Here is a 20,301-nt window from a genome sequence, read left to right as displayed (position 1 = left end):
TAGTGTGGCTAGACATTCCTTTTCAGTCGTGGAATAATTTATTTCGGCTTTATTTAAAGTTCTTGGAAGGTAAGTGACAGGATTGTTAAGCCCATTTTTTTCTTGACTCAATACCGCTCCAATTGCATAGTCAGATGCATCTGTTGTTAACTTGAATGATTTACTAAAGTCGGGAAATTGTAAAATAGGCTCTTGGCATAGATGATTCTTTAGTATTTAAAAACTTTTTTCCTGCACTTAATTCCATTCAAATTTTTCTCCCTTTTTTCATAAATCTGATAATGGTTTAGCAATTTTCGAAAAATCTTTAATAAAACGTCTATAGTATCCTGCTAGTCCTAAAAATTAACTCATATTTTTTATAGTTTTTGGTTAGGAAAATTGTCTAACGGCTTATATCTTTCTAGGGTCTGGTTCAATCCCTCGTTGACTTACTATATGCCCAAGAAATATTACTTCTTTTCGCAAAAATTCAACTTTATCTGGTTGAAGTACCACATTCGCTAATCTTAACCGATTGTAAAGTAACCTTACTTTACGCTCATGATCTACTAGATCTTTTGCGTTAATAATATTATCATCTAATTACACTAGCATTTTAACATTTAATAAGCTTCTTAATATGAGATCCATTAGTCGTTGGAACGGGGCAGGTTCGTTTTTCAGGCCTTCGGGCATTCGTCTATATTGGTAATGTCCATGGGGTGTCGTAAATGCTGTTTTATACTTATCATGTTCATCTTTGGGAATTCGTTGGAATCCACTTGCCAAGTCGAAAACTGAAAAATATACGGATTCTCATAACTGGTCCATAATATCTGCGATATTAGGCAATGAATATGCATCACCAATGGTTTTTTTATTAAATTCTCGGAAATCAATTACTACCCTCCATCTTGGGTTTCCATGGCTGTCAGGTTTATTAGGGACAATCCAAAGAGATGAATTATACAGTGATGACGAAGGTTCAATTATTTTATCGTTAAGATTTTTTGCTACGTGTTTCTCTAAAACTTTTCTATGTACTGGTGGGTGACGATATTGCTGAGTGTTGATAGGGATGTTATTTTCCGTTGGGATTTTGTGTGTGACAAGCTTAGTACAAGGTAAAGTGTCTCCTGGTAACAAGAAGATTTTTGAGAATTCAGAAATCAATTGATAGATTTGGTCTCGTTCTTCCAAGTTTAAATGACCGGTGCGCACAAGTTCTTTTAGGTCGTTTATTATATTTCGTTTATTTTTAACAATTGGTCTCTCATGTTCGCTGCTAGTATCGGGATCAAATTCAGGTGCAATGTATTCGAAAGGTAGGATTTCTCTTGGGTCTATTTCAATCGTAATATTATCCTTATAAGTATTTATTGCCATAGTATTACATTGACCGTTCTTATTTTTTACTATTCCTTCTCCTAAATATATGTTATCACACCCTACATCTATTGGCGGTAAGTATCCTTCAGTTAAATTAGTATTAATAAAATTAATTCTTACTATTTGACGAGTTCGAGCCTTCATTGTATATTTAGTAGCTTTACTGGTATTTTTTTGTTCCTCATTAGGGCAATGTTCTACACTAGGAGTATTTTTATTCTGTTTGATGGCATGAAGTATGAGTATATTCTGGTCGAATAATTTAATATTTTCACTGTATATCCCACTTGTATCAGTTTTATTAACAGTGGCCTTCATAAGATTTTCACCTCTTTCTGATATGATCAATTTGTCAAACTCATCTCATAAATAAAAATCAGCTTTTATATCTCTACATTTTTTGTATTTAGGTATATTTGACCTTTCGGATGGGCCTACGATGTATTCGTCATAAAATTTCTGTTGTTTAATTTTATCCTGAAGGTATTCTGTCTCTTTGTTAGTATCAAGGGTTGTAGCTAAAATTTAATTTTCCTGTGCTTGTCTTTGAGTTTTATGGTTTTTTGTTCTTTTCCAACTCTTTCCAATTGCTCTTTTTCCTCAAGAGTTTTTAAAAAAGGAATAGGGTTCATTACCTCATCATCTAGTACTATAGCATCATGATAATATAATAATGTGGCTCGTCGTTCGTTACAAAAGTTTCGACCCAATAAACCGCTATCTTTGATCGGAAAATCGTTAGGGATCACATGAAAAATTGTAAGTTTTATTTGTATGATCACATACGTTGTTCCTTTAGTTAAAACTGGATAAGGTGTGATTCCAGTAAGGTTAATAATTGTACTTGTCTCTACTCGTGAATATGGGTGCAACTGATCTAATTAAATCAGATTTGTGGCGGTGCCATTATCGAGCATAAGTGTTATAAAGTGATTTTTCCCTTCTGGGATTGATAACCTTATGCTTGTAGGCTCATCGTCTATGTCAAGTTCCTGGCACGTACCAATGTGGACGGTTTCAATTCTGTTGCTATTTTCATTACCTGCGCTGAAACATTCGGTGTAGGGTTGAATTCTGTCTTCGGGGGCTCACCTCCAAATGACGATTGGGCTGAGCCACCTGAGAAATGAAATGATGTGGCAAACGGTTGCCTCCTGGTTGGTATTGATTTTGAGAGTTCTGATTTTGATAGTTGGGATTAAAACTTTAATGACTATAACTATTATAATTACTATTTCGGGGGTACCTATTGCAATTCTTACCTCTGCCTCAGTATCCTTGATTATTACCAGGATTAAAATTAGCATTCTTTTGAGTGTAATAATCATTAGGATTTTCGTTATTATATCGTCTGAAATTATTCTAATAATAATTAGAGTTTTTCGATTGATTTTGAAAATTCCAATTTCTCCCTTGATTCTATTTATTTATACAGTAATTTTGTCAATTATTTTGTTGTTGATATTGTCTATTATAATTTTAATTATTATTATACTGCCTATCAGCATGATTATTCTCATTGTCGATCTGTTGTTGATTAACTTGTGCCACTTGATGTGATGAGATTGGCTAATCGGGATACCTATTGTGCTGTTGATATGAGTTGTTTAAATTATTTCTAAAGTCACTACGAGGTAGTCCTTGATATCATGTATCTGGATGTATACCCGCTCTTATTCGGCTCTCCAATCTCAACGCGTAATCGAAGGCGTCAGCTAGAGAAGCAGGTTCTTTTGCATCTACCTGCTGGCTTATCATGAGTGCTAGTCCTTTTATGAACATGACTAACGCCATGTCTTTTATAGGGGTCATCATATGTGCGTTGTATGTATTGCCTTCATCTTCCATCAAGGCTTTTTCAGCACCGCTTAGCAGTAGGTTTACATTATCATATTATTCACCAACTGATTTTCCTTGTCATTGGCGCCCTTTCTGTAGCTGAGTTTGATAGTAAGCAACGGTTTTTTCTGTTGTATATCTTTTTTTTAAATGGGTTATAAATGCTTCGAGGTTTTCGAAATCTTGGCCACTTACGCTTAGGCGTGCGGCACCTCGTAGATTCTGCAATACTGCTCTTTTATATAAATCTTTTTGATCATCTCTGACCCAGCTTTCTCCATTTCTAACAACTTGAATATAATCCTTCAGTGGAATATTTACCCCATCGAATATAGGGATGGATTCAATCGCATGCTGAAATCAGAAGTTGGCATTGAGAGACTACATCAGCGCTTCGGCTACTGTGATGTTGGCATCATCGTTTCCATTGACCATTTTTTTAGTTGTATAATACCTCACGTGCGGTATTTTTCTTCTCCTTTTTTTTTAATTTTTTCAAAACTATTTTTGTTTTAATTTTAATTTTTAATTTCTTATGTGTGTAATACTAACAAAAAAAAATTATACAACTATTTTGTTTTGTTTTTTTGTTTTGGAAAAATATTCTATTAAATCCTTGACATTCATCGCAGAAGACATAAGTAATAAAGAAATTATTGTATATATATATATAAAAATACTAGTGGGGCTCCGCCCTCCTGCGCACATCTCGCCCCAACCCCTCCCTTTTATTGAGTTATAAGTGTCATTTTATTAAAATAAAGTTTGTATTATTATTTTCTAAAGCCTTAAAAAATGATAGAATTAATTGTTAGTATGAAAATATTATGCTGAAGTATATTCTACAGAATTTGGAAGACTATGGCATTTTTCAAAAATACTTGGGAATAAATTTTTTACGCTGGGGAATAATTACTGGTCTGCTTTTGAGGAAATATGAATATTAAGCTGCTTATTTTAAATAAAAGTGGTAAAGTTTGTATAGACAGAGAGATGTGCCCTTGACTTTTGGTTGGTGAGCTTTTTTATTTCTTTTAGTGGCTATCTTTTTTAAATGAGCTGTCTATCCTGTATGAGTCAATAAATATTTCTAAGCTCTTATAACCATATATGCCCCCTGCGCGCTCTGCACACCAACCCCCGTAATTGTAAATTAGATTTACGAAGTATGGAAAAAAACCCAAGTTATATTAATTGTTTTTTTAAATTTACATATTAAAAAATGTATATTAATTATAATTAATTACATAAATTTTTAACAATCACTTTTTTATTTTTCCTGACTAATAACAGCTATTTCTATGGGATTAGTAGAACACGATTCTCAAAACGATGTTATTTTTGATGAAGCATGTAAGGTTATGCTGCCTTTTCAACAACGAAAATTTTTCGAATGGCTTATTATGTCTGAAAATTTTTTTGGTAATATTATTTAGAAAAAATACAAAAAAATTTTCATTAAAGATTGTAAAGATGATCAAAATAAAGCTCTTTTGTAATCAAACGAAATTTATAATTCTGAAAGTATGTCTTGTAAAGATTTCAGTTTACCAGAAACAACAGAAACGACGAAAAAAAAATCTATACTGACAATGATAAAAGAATAATTTTTATGAAATGTTTTCATGACTTAGTTACGGTCAACATGTAATTTTTCAAAAAAAAATAAAATTTGGGAGACATTTTATTTTTTCGATGGTCCTAGTGGATCTGGAAAAACTTTTCCGTACAAAACATTAATTTATTATTTTATATCAATTGAAAAAAAAAATTCTAACAATGGCTTGGGCAGGTATTGCTTCTATTTTGCTTCCAAAGAGAATGACCACTTACAGAACTTTGTGACTGTCTTTAGACTGAAGCACTATAGAAAATGCAGTTTCCTAGTTTAAGCTAGATAAACAAAAATTACTTTATGTAGAAGTAATTATTTGGGATGAAGCTTCTATGATACCGAAAAAAGCGTGAGAAATCGTTGATAGGACTTTAAAAGATTTATCTAGTAGCAATAAACCTTTTGGAAATAAAATAATAGTTTTTGGTGGAGATTTCGTTCAATTCTTCCAGTGGTAAGAAATGGAAGCAAAACCACTATTATTTAAGAAACCATAAAATTTTCTAATTTTTGGCCTTTGTTAAATATTTTTATTTAAAAATGATGTACGTTTGATTGACAAAAAATTTTTTTCATTTCTACTGGATATAGGAAAAGGCAAAATTAAAACTTTTAGAATTACTTAGACATGGAAAACAAATGATACATGTTTTAAAATTTTTTATAATGATGCTGATCTTTTCATAAGTAAAGCTTTATTAACATCTCACAATGAATACACATTTTTTAAACAAAAAAATTTTGAATAAAATGGTAGAAAAATTTGTATCATATTAAAATATTGATAAATAAACTTACGAAGGAGTAAATAAATCAGACGATAGTATTTATACTCATTTACCTACAGAATATTTAAAGAGTATTAAAGAAGATCTTTCTCCACACAAATTAAATTTAAAAAGTAACGCTATCGTTATATTAGTACGAAACTCAATCTTATCTGAAGGACTTTGCAATGGTACAAGATTTTGAATTACAAAATTATTCGAATACAATATCAAAGCTGAAATAATCATAGGTGAAAAAAAAGGAAATCAAGTCTTTATTCCCGGAATAACACTAAATACAAGCAATTCTTCTTCACTACCATTTATGTTGTACAAAAAACAATTTTCATTTACCTTAGCTGTTTCTATGACTATCGATAAATCTCAAGGTCAAAGTTCTGGTGCCTTAGGATTATACCTTTGGAAGCCTTTATTTTCTCATAAGCAATTATATGTTGCATTGTCTAGATGAAGAAACTCAAAAAAAGTTTTTATCCAAATTAAATCAGAAAACAAATTTAAAATTTAAAATATTGTTTAGAATTAAATTTTAGAGTAACAGATATACTATTCTATAATTAATTACTATTTTTATAGTTTCTTGCGAACTTTTTGTTTCATCAAAAAAGCAAATTTCAGTACCGTCTAGTACCTAGATTTATGTAATCATAAACAATCCGTTTTTTGTAATATGTTTTTAGATACACCATCATGGATACAAAATTTTATCAGTGTGACAAAAGTTACTCAAAATTTTTAAATTAAGAGTGTCCATCATTGCACGAAAAAATTCACAATAAAAATTTTTTGTATGTGATCTGTGTAGCATTATATTATTAGACAAGAAAAACTATTTGCGTCATACAAAGGATTGCCAAAACATTGAAAAAAATTTTCAAAAGAAATTACCACTTACAGAGACATTTGATAAGTCATGAAAAAAACGTTTAAAAATAGTTGTCAAAATTGTAGAAAAAGTTATGTAAGAGCAGAGCACCTAAAAAGAAATTTTAGAGTATGTAATCAAAATAAGCATCGTAAGTAAGAAAATTGTAACAAAATTTTTTGTTATGGTCAAATAAAATTATATGTAAATATGAGACCGCTTGTAACAGTCAATATTTAAGGCTTTACGAATATATCTACATTGTTTGTGGGAAAGCTGGGGGGGAGCTGGGGGAAGTTGGGAAGGAAGCGGGCGGAGCGGGGCTGGAGGGGGAAGCGGGGGGGGACTAGCAAAAAAGTAGGATGGCTCGAAAAATGCAAGAAAATGAAAAAATAACTACCTTATTTGGAGGGGAGCTGAGGGGGAGCTGGGGGGAGCGGGGGGGAGCGAGGGGGGAGAAAGGGGGAGCAAAACCTCGCTCCAACTCTTACGACTATATAATATTGAAAGATATATATATATATATATATATATATATATACAAACATAAGTATACATTATACATAATGAACATGTGTACATTATACGCAGCATATAAGTATATATTAGATAAAATGCATGTGTTAACAAAATTTCCAAATTTTACCGACTCTAAGACTTGAACCCGCATTCTTCGAATTGGTAGTTGAAGACCTTATTAATTGTGCTACGTAGCATGCCGATCTACTCTCTGTTTTTAGTACTTATGGATACCAACTGAGAAACTTCTGAATTAGAAAATTGAACGATGAACGGATATTTTTTATATTGTATGTAATTTAACCTGCTTATTAAAAATGTAATAGTTATAAGTATTTTTAAGTAGTCTGATGATGTTAAAATCATGATTTTAAGTTTTTTTCGCTTCTATCTTGTAACGATTTAATATACGGAATAAATAAAAATACCAGTGTGTAGGATGGAAAATTTTCTATCAATAGGCACTTTCAATTTTGTCTCAACAAGCGCAAAATTGAGAAATATAACTTTAAAAATAAACAAGGCATTTTGGCAGTACCCGTTAGAGTAATATAGAAAGAGCCATTGATTGCCTCCTCTGCTGTTGCGCTTGCTTTTTTTTTATTATTCTTGTAGTCGTAAATTACTATTACTTTTGTAATTATTTTTTACAAATTTTTTCTTTGTGAACACAATTATTTTCAAATATAAATATTTAACAATAATCCATAATTTTTCTGTTGTCTTCCAATTGTGTTCATTCAAACCTCATATTAATCCATCTTTAGTAAGGAGCCATCGCACGCTTACAACTGGGCACAGGTATCTTGAAAGAGATAGAGAGACACCAAGAGTAATACACACGAAATTATTGTTAAAAATATATATACCTATGTGTAAGTAAGTAGTATAGATACTCTTTACTGCATGTTATAGTTTTTTCTCGTTGTTGTCGCTTGTATGTTAATGAGCAAAAACGCACACCTAGTTTTTTTTTTTCTAGAGCAAGAGAAAATGTACTGAGGCTTATTGTAGAAATAATGGTAGTGTGAGACTTTTTTAGAACTATTTATACCCACTGATCTCCCCCCCTGTGCCACGTTCATATAGTTGTACCTCGGAATTGCGTTAGTATTTCTTCAGGGTAGAGCCACCAGGAAAACCATTACATCTCACAGCATAAGCAAGCAAGCTTGCCACCAGTTGCTAAAGGTGCCAATCCTCTGAAGTCCTGAAAAGGACTCAAGATCCCTGAGGACTGGCACCTATGTCTAGCGCTTCTTTGTAAGCTGCAATTTTATCTTTCAGCTCTTATCACCTCTGACGGAAAACTTAGGGGCCCCTGCTTTCTGCTTCCTGCAAGTCCTAAAAAGGACTCAGGATCCCTTAGAACCAGTACCTTTGTATAGCACTTATTCGATGGCTGCAATCTTTGCAAGCACCTCTTAATGCTTGATGCTTTTTCTTGCTGATAAGTACCTGTACCAAACACACTTTAAAACTGAATTAAAATTCACGAACCATAATGACCTCGTCACCTCTGATGGCCTACCCAGAGGCCCCTGCTCCCTGCGCAACAGCTCTCTCCTTATCTTTTTTACGTCGGAAGACGGACCCGACAAAGCTATCCATTACCACTTGACCTTCTTCGGTATGCATAGCATCTCAGAGACGATGATTTTGGGAGCAAGTGCCCCACTGAGTCGGTCTATCTCTATCAGCTGCTGGCTCTAATAGCACTATCTCTTACACACGAAAAACGTGTGTTTAACGGTATCATCCAATGCCAGGCAATAAGTGCATCTGGGTGATGCTACCACTGCCATGTGGTGGAGATAGGTACTAAACTGTCTATCTCCAGAGAGAAGCTGTGTCAGTGAGTAGTATACGTATCCGTATTCTTTTTCCACCCATGGCTGCAGGTGCAATATTAAACAGTGCGTCTACCTACCCACACTAGACTGACCCCAGTCTTGTTGCCACGTCGTCAACGTTTTCTCCAACCTAGCACTATTGTTTACGTCACTGGAACCCAGGAACTTCCTTCGCCACTTCTGTGAAATCAACACAACAAAAATGGTCCATGCTGTCACCATAGCAGCAGCGGAGGAGACTGTGTGATACGTGCACGTAATCCTTAAGAATCTAATGCGCTGCATTAAAGTAAGGGACTCCTGGATATCCCTTTTCGCAAGCGCGTCTGCCCATATCTCCAAGTCATACAGCAGGATAGAGTTAAAGAACAATGCAAGAAGCCTTCTTTTGGCTTCCCGTGGATCCTACACGTTTAGCATGAACCGTAAAAGTGCCCTAGGAACTCTAACGGCTTTTCCAGCTGATTTTTAATGTATTCCCAGAAGGAGAGTCAGGAATCGATCCACACTCCTAGGTAGCGCACTACTAGACTCACGCAGATTATCACACTGGCAACGTTCAGGTGAAAGTGCCTCCCGAACCATCTCTGTCTAGTGAGAACGACTATCTCTATCTTCTCATTCACCAGCTCAAAACCTTGATCCCGAACCCACTCTGACACTATCGTGACCACCTACCGTATTTTGCACTTAGTCTTATGTCGGGATCTCGCTGTAAGGTGCAGTGCCTTGCCATCAGTAGAGCTTGTCAGATTGACCCTTGGAAGCATTTGAAGGCGCAAAAGTTCATCATAGACCAGATCTCAGAAGTCGTACAAGGGCAGCATCGTGCGCAACCTTCAACGTCAGACATCTCACTTTTGATCCATCTTCCCTGTCGTACCGGAGTACTTGATCCTGAACATAACGATGTAGGATCTTTCTCAAGTAGTCCAATATATACTGGGGCTTCAAGGCTCTCATTATGTTGGACCATTTTGTCGAGTTAAAAGCATTCTTTACGTTGGGAGTCGCGAGGACGCAGACGCTTCTCGTCTTATGAGAGGGTTGCCATGCATCTCTAACCAACACAATGTTACCGTCTGGGGTATTATTTAATTAATTGTTATATATTAACATAACCATTTTTCTTTAAATTCGATCGTTTTACGTAAATTTGAATTTTAAAATATCGCGCGCAGCTCCGACTTCAAACTTTGCACTTAATAGTACCATCTACCGCTCGCCAGGTGGCAACTACTGGTCTTTAGTGAACATCGCAAGTAAGAAGGCAACGTAAAGTATATAAGAAGGACTGCAAAACGACCATCGAGATTGCCTCAGATCATGCATATACGTGCAAAGCATGAATCACTCACTTGGTATAATTAAAATATACGAAGCAGTGGTAGTAGCAAAGTACATATTCAATAAAAATCACTGTACACTAAACCACTCTATAACTGTACGAGGCGTATGCGTTAGCACACACTAGGCTCGGATAGGGTGATTGGAAAAACACAATAAAACACAATAAAATTAAACAGCATAAAAATAACAACTTTTAATGTCACTCACAGGCCAAGAAAACACAGTTCATTTACACAAAAATTGTGAAGGTCAAATTTATACCGGAGAAAATAAATACTGTCTATATTCGTAAAGCAACGAACTATTAAAATATATAAAGGTGAAGAATGTAGAAAGAAAAGAGTTAAGTTGAATAACACGATATGTAAACACGCACTGGCCTTGAGCTCGTAAGAGATTTTGAAAGTTACTCGAAATAAATGTGAAACTGGAAGCACTGATAGAGTATAACTAATTGAAATAATAAATAACTATAAACCACTGTCTGTAAAAAATGCACAATTACTTTCTGTGAAAATACACAAGAGTTTCACTGAGTCTTGCTGTTGATAATCACTGGTAGTTCGATGAGATTAACTATTTGAGCTGGTCTGCAGATTATGCAGTGAGCAACTTGAACAAAGCACTAATTGCACTGCACTGCACAACTGAGTTTTGTCCACTGTATAGCGAGAGTTAATAAGAAGATTTACACTAGCATTTAAGGTGATGTATGCACTTTTGAATGCTAGAGTTTGGCAATGTAACTTAAGAGAGTCTTTCTTCGACGAGAGCTGAGTATAATCTGGCGCTTACAGTATACAAAGCTTGCCGCGTGAATACGCACACACACACCTGCAGCGCGCCAAGTTGACTAAGCGCACATGCACAGAGCGTTGAGCCGACAGAGACAACAAATGTACACAATGTACACAAAAGCCGGGCCTACTGTCGGTCGCTCTCATTTCAAACAATTACTTTCTCTAAACCTCACCATACGCCCCTCCTATCTCTCTCACGCCTCATAAGTGTATATATATATATATATATATGTATCAATACAAAGTATCAATACAAAGTACAATTAGTAGTTACGTAGATGCTAGATATCTAAGTCCAATAGAAGCAGCTTGCAGACTTCAAGAATATCCAATTTGTGGTAGAAGTCATACAGTTGTAAATCTAGCTGTTCATCTTGAAAACAAGCAAAAACTCATATTTAAAGAAAATAATATCAAAAATGTGAAAAAAAATTATCAAACACCCCTTACAGCTTGGTTTGGATTAAATAAAGAAGACGATTTTGCAAAATCACTAAAATGTGTTAACATTCCAGAACATTACATTTTTGACAATAAACTTAAAATTTGGAAAAAAAGGCAAGTTACACTGAAAAATATTGCTATAGGTAGATTAAACATAGTATCTTCAAAATACCATAAACACTTTTTTTTTAACTTATTTTAAATAAATTACATGGGGCTACATCGTTTGGAGACGTTACAAAACATAGTGGAATAACATATAAAAATTTCAGAGATACTGCAATTGCAATGGATTTAATAGAACATGATTCTGAAATTGACAATATTTTTAAACAAGCCATAACAATTATGTTTCCATACCAGTTAAGACAATTTTTTGCTTGGTTTTTGATTTCAGAAAACATTCAAGGAGATAAAATATGGAATGAATATAAAAAATATTTTACGGAAGACTTCGATAATGATAATAATAATTGTGCTCTTCTGCATATTAATCAAATTTTGGTATCGGAAGGTAAATCATGTGAGTCTTTTAGTTTACCGACACCAACCATTAGAAACTATATAAATAATTGCAATATTAAGGAAATATTTTTCAGTAAAAAAATGTTCGATATAATGTACACAAATTTAAATGAAGATCTAAGAAAAATTTTTAAAACTATTTGTGAACAAGATGAAAAAGTATATTTCATAGATGGTCCTGGTGGATCCGGAAAAACCTACTTATATAAGACACTCATTTACTTTATTTTTAGAGGTAAAAATATTTTTTTAATGGCTTGGACAGGAATTGATCTGTATAACTACCAAAAGGTATGACCAGTCATAGAACTTTTCGTTTACCTCTAGACTTAGATAATATTAAAAGTGTATTTTTAGAATTTGAAACTGAAAAAAAAAAAATTAAGGGAAGTTGATTTAATAATATGGGACGAGGCTTCTATAATTCCGAAAAAAGCTTTAGAAATCGTTGATAGAACGTTGAGAGACTTGTGTAATACAAAACTTTGCTTTGGTGATAAATTAATAGTATTAGGAGGAGATTTTTGACAAATCCTTCCAGTTATGAAAAATGGTAATAGAACTATAATAATAGAAGAAACTATTTAATCATCATTTTTATGAAACCCCTTCAAAATTTCAAGATTACAAAATAATATCTGTTCTAGTAATAACAAATTTTTAAAATTATTGTTAAGAATTGGAGAAGGGGACATAAAAACACTTAACATTTCTAAATCTTAGATAACAGATGATATCTGTACCAAAATATTTGGTAATTACAGCAACTGTTTTGACAATAACGTGATACTAACTTCACATAATGAATATACTTTTTTTTCAAACAATAAGATTTTAAGCAAATAACATGGAGAAACTAAAACTTATTACAGCATCAATACTGCAACATATAAAGGTGTTGATAAATAAGATGATAATATTTATATAAATTTTCCCGTAGAAATGTTAAACAACATTCGTGAAGGCTTGCCACCTCATAAACTTAAATTAAAAATAGTTACAATAGTAATGCTAATTCAAAATTTGAGTATATCAGAGGGATTATGTAACGGTACACGATTGCGAATTGCTAAATTACCAAAGTATAACGTAGAAGGCGAAATAGTAACGGGAGAAAAAATTGGTAAGAAAGTTTTCATTCTAAAAATTACATTAAATACTGGAAATACTTCATCATTATATTTTATTTTATAGAGAAAACAATTCCCATTAGTTGTAGCATTTCCTATGACTTTAAATAAGTCTCAAGGTCAAAGTCTTAATAATGTGGAATTATACTTAAAAAAAACCTTTATTTTCTCATGGTCAATTATACGTAGCTTTATCAAGATGCAAAAATAAAAATGGAATTTTTGTTCAAGTCGACAGAGAAAATAGTTTAGGGATTGAAAATATAGTTTGGAAAGAAATTTTTGTATATAATAATGTATCTTATATTTATAACATGATTTAATAATAATTTTTTTTTGTATAGGTAAAATTTATAAATTAACAATAGAAATAATTAATGTATATCGTGTTCATCTATTGTACCATTTTCAGCACTAATTAAGAACAAAATAGAAATAGACGTAAGTCTTCGTGGTTTTATCAGGCTTTATAAGATGACTCATAAAGTGATGCAAAACTTTTATTGTTTATAAAAATGATACTCTAAATTTAACATAAGTTTATGTACGTAAAAAGAAGAATTGTGTAATAAAGGACTATATAAGTGATGATGATATAATAATTATGCGCACCAATACATGTGTATATATTATTTGGTTTCAAAATATTGTTAACTCCATACAATTTGGTTTTTAAACGTACTTAGTTGTATAAATACTGATGTTTTGTGCAACAACCCCCCCATGAATCAATTTATGACTTTAAATTTTTTTTTTAAGATAAAATAAATCATGGCAATAAGACAGTTTTGTCCAAAGATAGGTAAAGGTGGTATGATCATTGTCAGGTTTCAAAAAAGTGGTGTGGGGAGGCGGTTGGGGCCATCAAAAATTTCGTGGGGGTCAGTGGGAGGGCCATAGGGGGTAGGTGGGGAAATTTAGGATGTTTTGAGAAAAAAAACTATACAATATTTTCATGTGATTTGGTTGGAATGTGGTAATAGACTTTAAAACATTGACAGGGCTGGTAAAATGCAACGTTACAAAATGCTAACAAAAAAAGTCAGCCCACCAAAAACTTTTTGCTTACAAAGAAACCGAGGGATCCAGTAAACTGTACTACAATTGATTGTATTTTAGTTTAGCTGATTGTAGTATTGTGCAGTAATCTGTAACTATTTTATTAAATATTAAAACATACATTGTTTTTATCCCATGAAGCCATACGTGGTTGAACCCTCTGGCTTGAATGAAGACTTATACCATACTTCTATACTATTCATATAATATTTTTTAGGGGGTGGGGGGGGCATGAAAAAATGTGTGGGGGGTTGGTGCGGGGGCTGTGGGGGTCAGTGGGGGGCTTTGGGGGGTTTTGAGAAAAACTACGATATTTCAAAATAAGCAAGAAATAACGGATTTTTATCTTATTTTGTTGGGGGTTGGTGGGGGGCGGTGGGGGGTAAATGGGGGGCGGTAGGGGGTTTGTGTGGAATGCCCCACTAAGTTAACTATATAATATATGAAGATATTGCCTTTGGTCCAAGACCCCGAAATCTCTCAACATTGGGACGATCTTGAAGGGGACATCGAAAACCCCAGCAAGGTCAACTAAGTCGTAAAAGATTACGGCTCTGACATTATCCTTCTTTAACGTTCTAAACTTGGACAAAGCCAGCTTACCCACTGCACCTACGACATCAGGGCGATACGACCTTCATCGTTTATCCACGAAGGGACGACTTGGCTCTCCCGAAGTGACAGCGGTTGCCTTTAACTACACCCCCCTTGTTCAAAGTCGCCCACCCCCAAAGGCCACTTTTAACAACAAGAACCTCAGCCACAGCCATATCCATTAAACACCCCTATTGGAACCTATAATGGTCATTTGATAAGCTGATTTCTCCTCTTAAACGAGTTGTTTTCAGCCTTTCAAGTTTTTCTCCACAATTGTCCAACATGCTTAAAGAACGGATTGACGACGGGACTAGGGGAGGTGGCCTAGGACGACAAGAACAAGGGAGAAAGCCTTTGGATCTTTCAACGTTCACTAAACAGTATGATGCGCAAGAATGCATCAAACATGTCTAGTAAAAATTGTGGCTCCTCCACAGCAATGACTTTAAGGATTTCGGACGGCACCTCATCTGGACCAGGGGCCTTTCACCCTGGCGTCTACAATGCCACTGACCTCAATTTATCGGGGTAAAAAAAAGCACTTTGTTTGCACATATGTCCTTCCGTTTTCTATCGGGATGCTCTAGGAAGAGGCAAAAGACCACCCTCTCCAAGAAGAAAGGTTCCACCGGTCGCGTTGGGTCTGAGCCGCAAAGTCTTTTTTAACACGATCTAATAGCCAAGGCCTTACGAATACTTATCCGCCTTGGTAATAATTTTGTGTCAGCATCGGTTCTTGCTCACCTTGATCGCCCTAACGAAGGCCTTTTTACTTTCCTGTATGTGTCCACAGCTACTCAGGCGTCTATGTAAGTTTTGTACCGCTGTGTAAGACGCCGTTGGTGGTGTGCCCCTTCACGAAGATCGGCCGTTTTTTTGGGTCCACCAGTAGCACAAATGTCTACTTCTCCTGGCAGATCTTTTGGGCACAGACGCATCACACTATTCCTTGAGACGTCTCACAGCACCATATACGAGTGCTGTGGCCTGCTCTAGATTTGTGATCTTGTTTAAATCAGTAGAAAGAGGTGTGCTTATTATTGCTTCCTGCAGAAAATTTTGATCAAGTTTTGCCACATTTCATCCAGTAACGTGCCTTGGGATTGCTTCTCGTGACCTTACACCACTGTCCTTGTTTAGTATGAAGCTAACATACTGGTGATAACTGTCCATATAGTCCACCAGGGCTTGCCAGTTAGGCACCAGTGTCACCATTTGTGATGACACTAACGTTAAATTGATGATCATGCCCTAGTTACCAGGCTGTCTTTACATTGCTAAATCACCAGAATTAATGACGATTATATCAAGCTTTGTGGCAATGTCTAGCACCACCTGCACTCTGGAGTCAGTTCTCGGCTTCTTTTAAGCGATGGCCTTAGAGTCAAAGTCACCGGACAGGAAAATGTTGTCACACTTTTCACACACACAAACAACGTCTTTGAGTTTAGCAAGCCACTTTTTTAAGACACCAATCACTATGGTTGAACATAAATAGCACTTAATATAGGTAACAAGTCCGCACCTGATCCACATGAACCCGTCTCCATCTCCACTGTTAGTTACGGAGAGTTTTTCACTGCAAACCAGGACGGCTGCACACCCAGTTATGTTGCTGTACCATGCCTGACCTGATAATGCGCTTGACAGCTCGTTTATAGAAAACAACTCTACACCTTAAGCGTGAGAAAACTGATCCAGTAGATCGTGCGCCAGAACTGTCCTATCAAGGTTTATCTGCAGGAAAACCACTATTTTTGCTGAACTGCTTTTGCAGACGCTCGCAGTGCTCTACACCCAGCAGTTCAGTTACGTGTTCTGTGTTTATCTTCAGAAGCATGCTTTTACACATGTAACAGCTCACTTATTTTTTGGAGCAGTTACGTGCTACGTGGCCCCTATAAGCACATCTACAGCACTTCCTGGCTCTGTCGGGTCTGCCGCATTGCATGATGATGTGGCCGAGATCCAGGCGTATGAAGCAGCTCTTAGCCTTAGATTTGAGCCACATCCTGTAGTTCACCCTGCTCAGCCTAATGTAATTTATTTTATCTAAGATTGTAGCCAGCATTGCCGGTACCTCAACGTAGTTAACCCGATTTCCCCTGACAGTGCTGGCTGACAGCTATAGAGCCATATCAGGGGCCCTCTCTTTTTCGAAGCAGCCTCTTAGTATGGCCTGTACGTCCTGTTTGGTCACCATAGGATCATTGTCTCTGATCTCATAGGACAAGCACCAGGCAAGAGTCCCCATACTACCGGCATTAACCACAGCGTTTTCAAGCGAATCGGCGAACACATCGTGGCTGTCACACGAGGTATTTTTCAGTTCAATAAAGACACTATTAGTTCTCGTTTTCTTGACTGACCCCATGCCAGCTTCAAGCTCGGCAACATCGACCTTCTTTATCAGGGCCAGGACCTTAAAATACTTTTTGCTATCTGCTGGCTTAACAAAGAAGTGCCTTGGACCTGTCTCTCCAACTTCTTACCTTAGTGACCTTTGAAGGCTGGACTGTTACCTTTTTTCTGTCTTCTGTTTTTTTTTTTTTTAACCTCTGTCCATTTTTCTTCACTAGCCATGCCAACAGCAGTTCCCGACAGCTCGACAAAGTTCTTGGTCCTTGCCATGTTGTAGTGATTTACCACGGAGTACCCTCAAATTAGCCATTGCCGCTTTAAGTGTCTCAAACGCAATGTCCTGATTTACTATACATTGTATTATACAATGGCTGCAGTCACATGGAGCTTAATAAAGCGTGCAGTACAGAATTGTGTTAAGTCCATCCTACTGCGCAATAGAGCAGGATAGACTGAACTCATTAGTTTATGGGAACAATTTTGTCCTGCACGCTCCATTACGCTCCATGTGACTGCACCCTAAGTGTGTGTGGACATTTTATAGTTTATAAGGCAAGTTCAAAAGTTTTGCGCAATTTTTATTCTAAAGTGTAGAGAATTGTTAGCATTTAATCTGATTGTTATTAACACGTGATAAGGTTTTTTTTTAAAAACATACAAATTTTGGATTTAAGTTTCCTTATACTATAAATGTAAAAAAAAACATAGTTGAGACATAATGTTTGTAAGGAAATAAGATTAGAAAATTATAAACTGACTACTGGGTAATCACTTCTAGGAGTAAAATTGCCATGTTTAATTAATTTTTAGATGAAGTACAGCTTGATCCGAAAAGAAACTCAGGAGATATAAACCAAACAAGTGAAGGTTTTCCACGTACTCAACGCCCATCGCTGCTTATGGACCTTCTTACTAGTGATCTGGGTGTAAAAGCTCACACAAAAAATGTACCAGCAGAAACATCATGTTCTAAATTACCACAATCTGTAGAAGAATCTAGTCTTTTACGTCAGTCAATAGGTTCTACAAGTCAAGCAATGAAAACTTTATCACAATATAAAATATTTACTGATGATGGTGATGCTTACGAACAAGGTAAAATTTTGTTTGATTTTTTTGATCACTGTTTTTCTTCAATTTTCTTTTAAAAATTTATTATTTCCAACTAATAGTTTAGCGTTTCCGCATTTGTATTCTAGTTATTTTTTAGTTTGCTAAAGTTCAGTAATACTTTCTTACTGTATGGCTGCTTTAAATAATAAACATACTATTTTCCGTCTGTAAAGTGGGCACTTGTAATTAACAAATTGACAAATTGTGTAAGGCAAAAAAATTGTACCTTTGATTCTGTGCTTTAATATTTTTGTTGTTTAGTTGTGCGTCAATAAGATTATTTCTCACTATGAACAAACGTTTTTGGTGGTACTAAATATATGACCTTATATAAGCTGTGCAGCTTACGTAAGTTTCCGTGTTCTCTGCTCAGTTATGTTAACATAAAATTTCAATACATTACATCCACAAGTATGTATAACGCAAGCTATTTTTTAAATCTCTCACAACAATAACCAAATTGTTTTAACCCTGTTAGTCCTATAACTTGATTAAAAAACATCAAAAAATATGGAAAGAAGTTGACTTAACAATAAACATTAACAAGTATCATTATTTCTAGTAAATTCAATTTTAACAGTTCTTACTATAATTTTTTGTACTGCTAACAGCAGCCAATTTTTTTTGTTCATTATTTTGTAAATTTATAAGAAAAAATTTCTTGATAAAATTCATTTCTTGGTAACCAAATAAGTTGGCCAATGACAGTGAATAAAAAAAAAAACAACGTCTAGTGGTGGTACTTTCATATTTTTGTTTCAATTCAAATACAACAACAATTTTTTAGCTGCTCGAACAACGTCCTGATCCAGGTAGGTACAAACAGCTTTGACTTTTACGAAAGGGTTCTAAAATTATAGTAAAGTGATTTTACATTACGATTTTATATTTCTTTCGTAAGAATCAAAATCTTGTATACCTAATTAGGGCCAGGATGGTGTTTAAACGGCTAAAACATTGCTTTTTTTTTGAATAACTGCAAAAATATAACAGTATTATTATAAGACATTGGTTTCATGCATTTAATAACGCCAGTTGTATTGAAAAAATCCATTGTAGGCTAAACAGAAGCCAAAATATGATACTGTACCATGTTGACTTGTTGAGCATAAATCATGGCATACAGACAATCAAAACTTGATTATTCACTTATGTTAATATCAAGATAAACAACAAAAGTAATCCAACATGAATAGGAAAAACAATTTTTTTCGCCCTCGGGTGGTTTTGGGAGGCTGGTACTTCCTTGCGCAAAAAAGCAGTTTTCCGATACTCGTTCAAAAAGTCTCCTTTACGAACCTCGTTACGACTATTTCCTACGAGTTTGAAAAGTCTTTGTTTGCAAACCAAAAGGTATGCGGCCCGAGCCGAAGGCGAGGTCCATAACGAGGTTCGTAAAGGAGACTTTTCGAACGAGTATCGGTAAACTTTTTGCCCGATGAAGTACCAGCCTCCTAAAACCACCCGAATGCGGAAAAAACTTGTACGCAACTAGTGCGTGATGACTTTCCGCACTCGTGTGCTAAACTGGCACTCGTTTCCGTCAACTCCGGCCACTCGTACAAGTCAATCACGACTCTTGCGGGAAATCGTCTTTTCCGCACTTGTTACGTAAATAACTATTGAGAAATCGTTTGTTCATGACAGTATGTACATACAATGGATTTTAGGCACGCAGTCCCTTCCTTTGCTATGTTAATAAGATCTGGGTCCACACAGCTATGTACTGACTTCTCCCTCAAATTGGGCCTGCCCAGATTGTATTAAAACGAAGAGAAATCCTAATCTTAAATTTGGAGAAGAAAGAGTAATCTTGATGGGTAATACCAAGATAAGATTTTACTTTACTGAATAAGATTTTACGCTTTTCTAAAACTAGAAAGAAAATATCTTAGAAAGAAACATATTAGAAGGAAATAAGTTTGCAGTAACATAAACAAAAAAATTTTCATTTTAAATTGAGAATCGGTATAAAGAAGTCTAAAAATAGAAATTTAGTTAGCTATGTTGAATCAAAAATAAAAAATTAAATCAGAAATCAGTGGAAAGATGAAAGAGGGATAATTGCAAAC

The 20,301-nt window shown here is 35.0% G+C and overlaps 1 protein-coding gene across 1 annotated transcript in view; it reads left to right on the top strand.

Annotated features, from left to right (window-relative positions):
- LOC106645530 (protein unc-80 homolog) overlaps positions 1–20,301 on the top strand; it is a 676,041-nt gene that overhangs the window by 643,881 nt on the left and 11,859 nt on the right. Inside the window, exon 19 of the mRNA XM_089596422.1 lies at positions 17,927–18,211. Within this exon, the coding sequence (XP_089452548.1) occupies positions 17,927–18,211 (285 nt within the window). The remainder of the gene's footprint in view (positions 1–17,926; positions 18,212–20,301) is intronic.

Source organism: Copidosoma floridanum, unplaced genomic scaffold, assembly GCF_036245765.1.
Source record: "Copidosoma floridanum isolate Cflo_tuat_1 unplaced genomic scaffold, Cflo_Japanese_pri ptg000004l, whole genome shotgun sequence".
Taxonomy (NCBI): domain Eukaryota; kingdom Metazoa; phylum Arthropoda; class Insecta; order Hymenoptera; family Encyrtidae; genus Copidosoma; species Copidosoma floridanum.
This window is presented reverse-complemented; position numbering and strand designations above follow the sequence as displayed.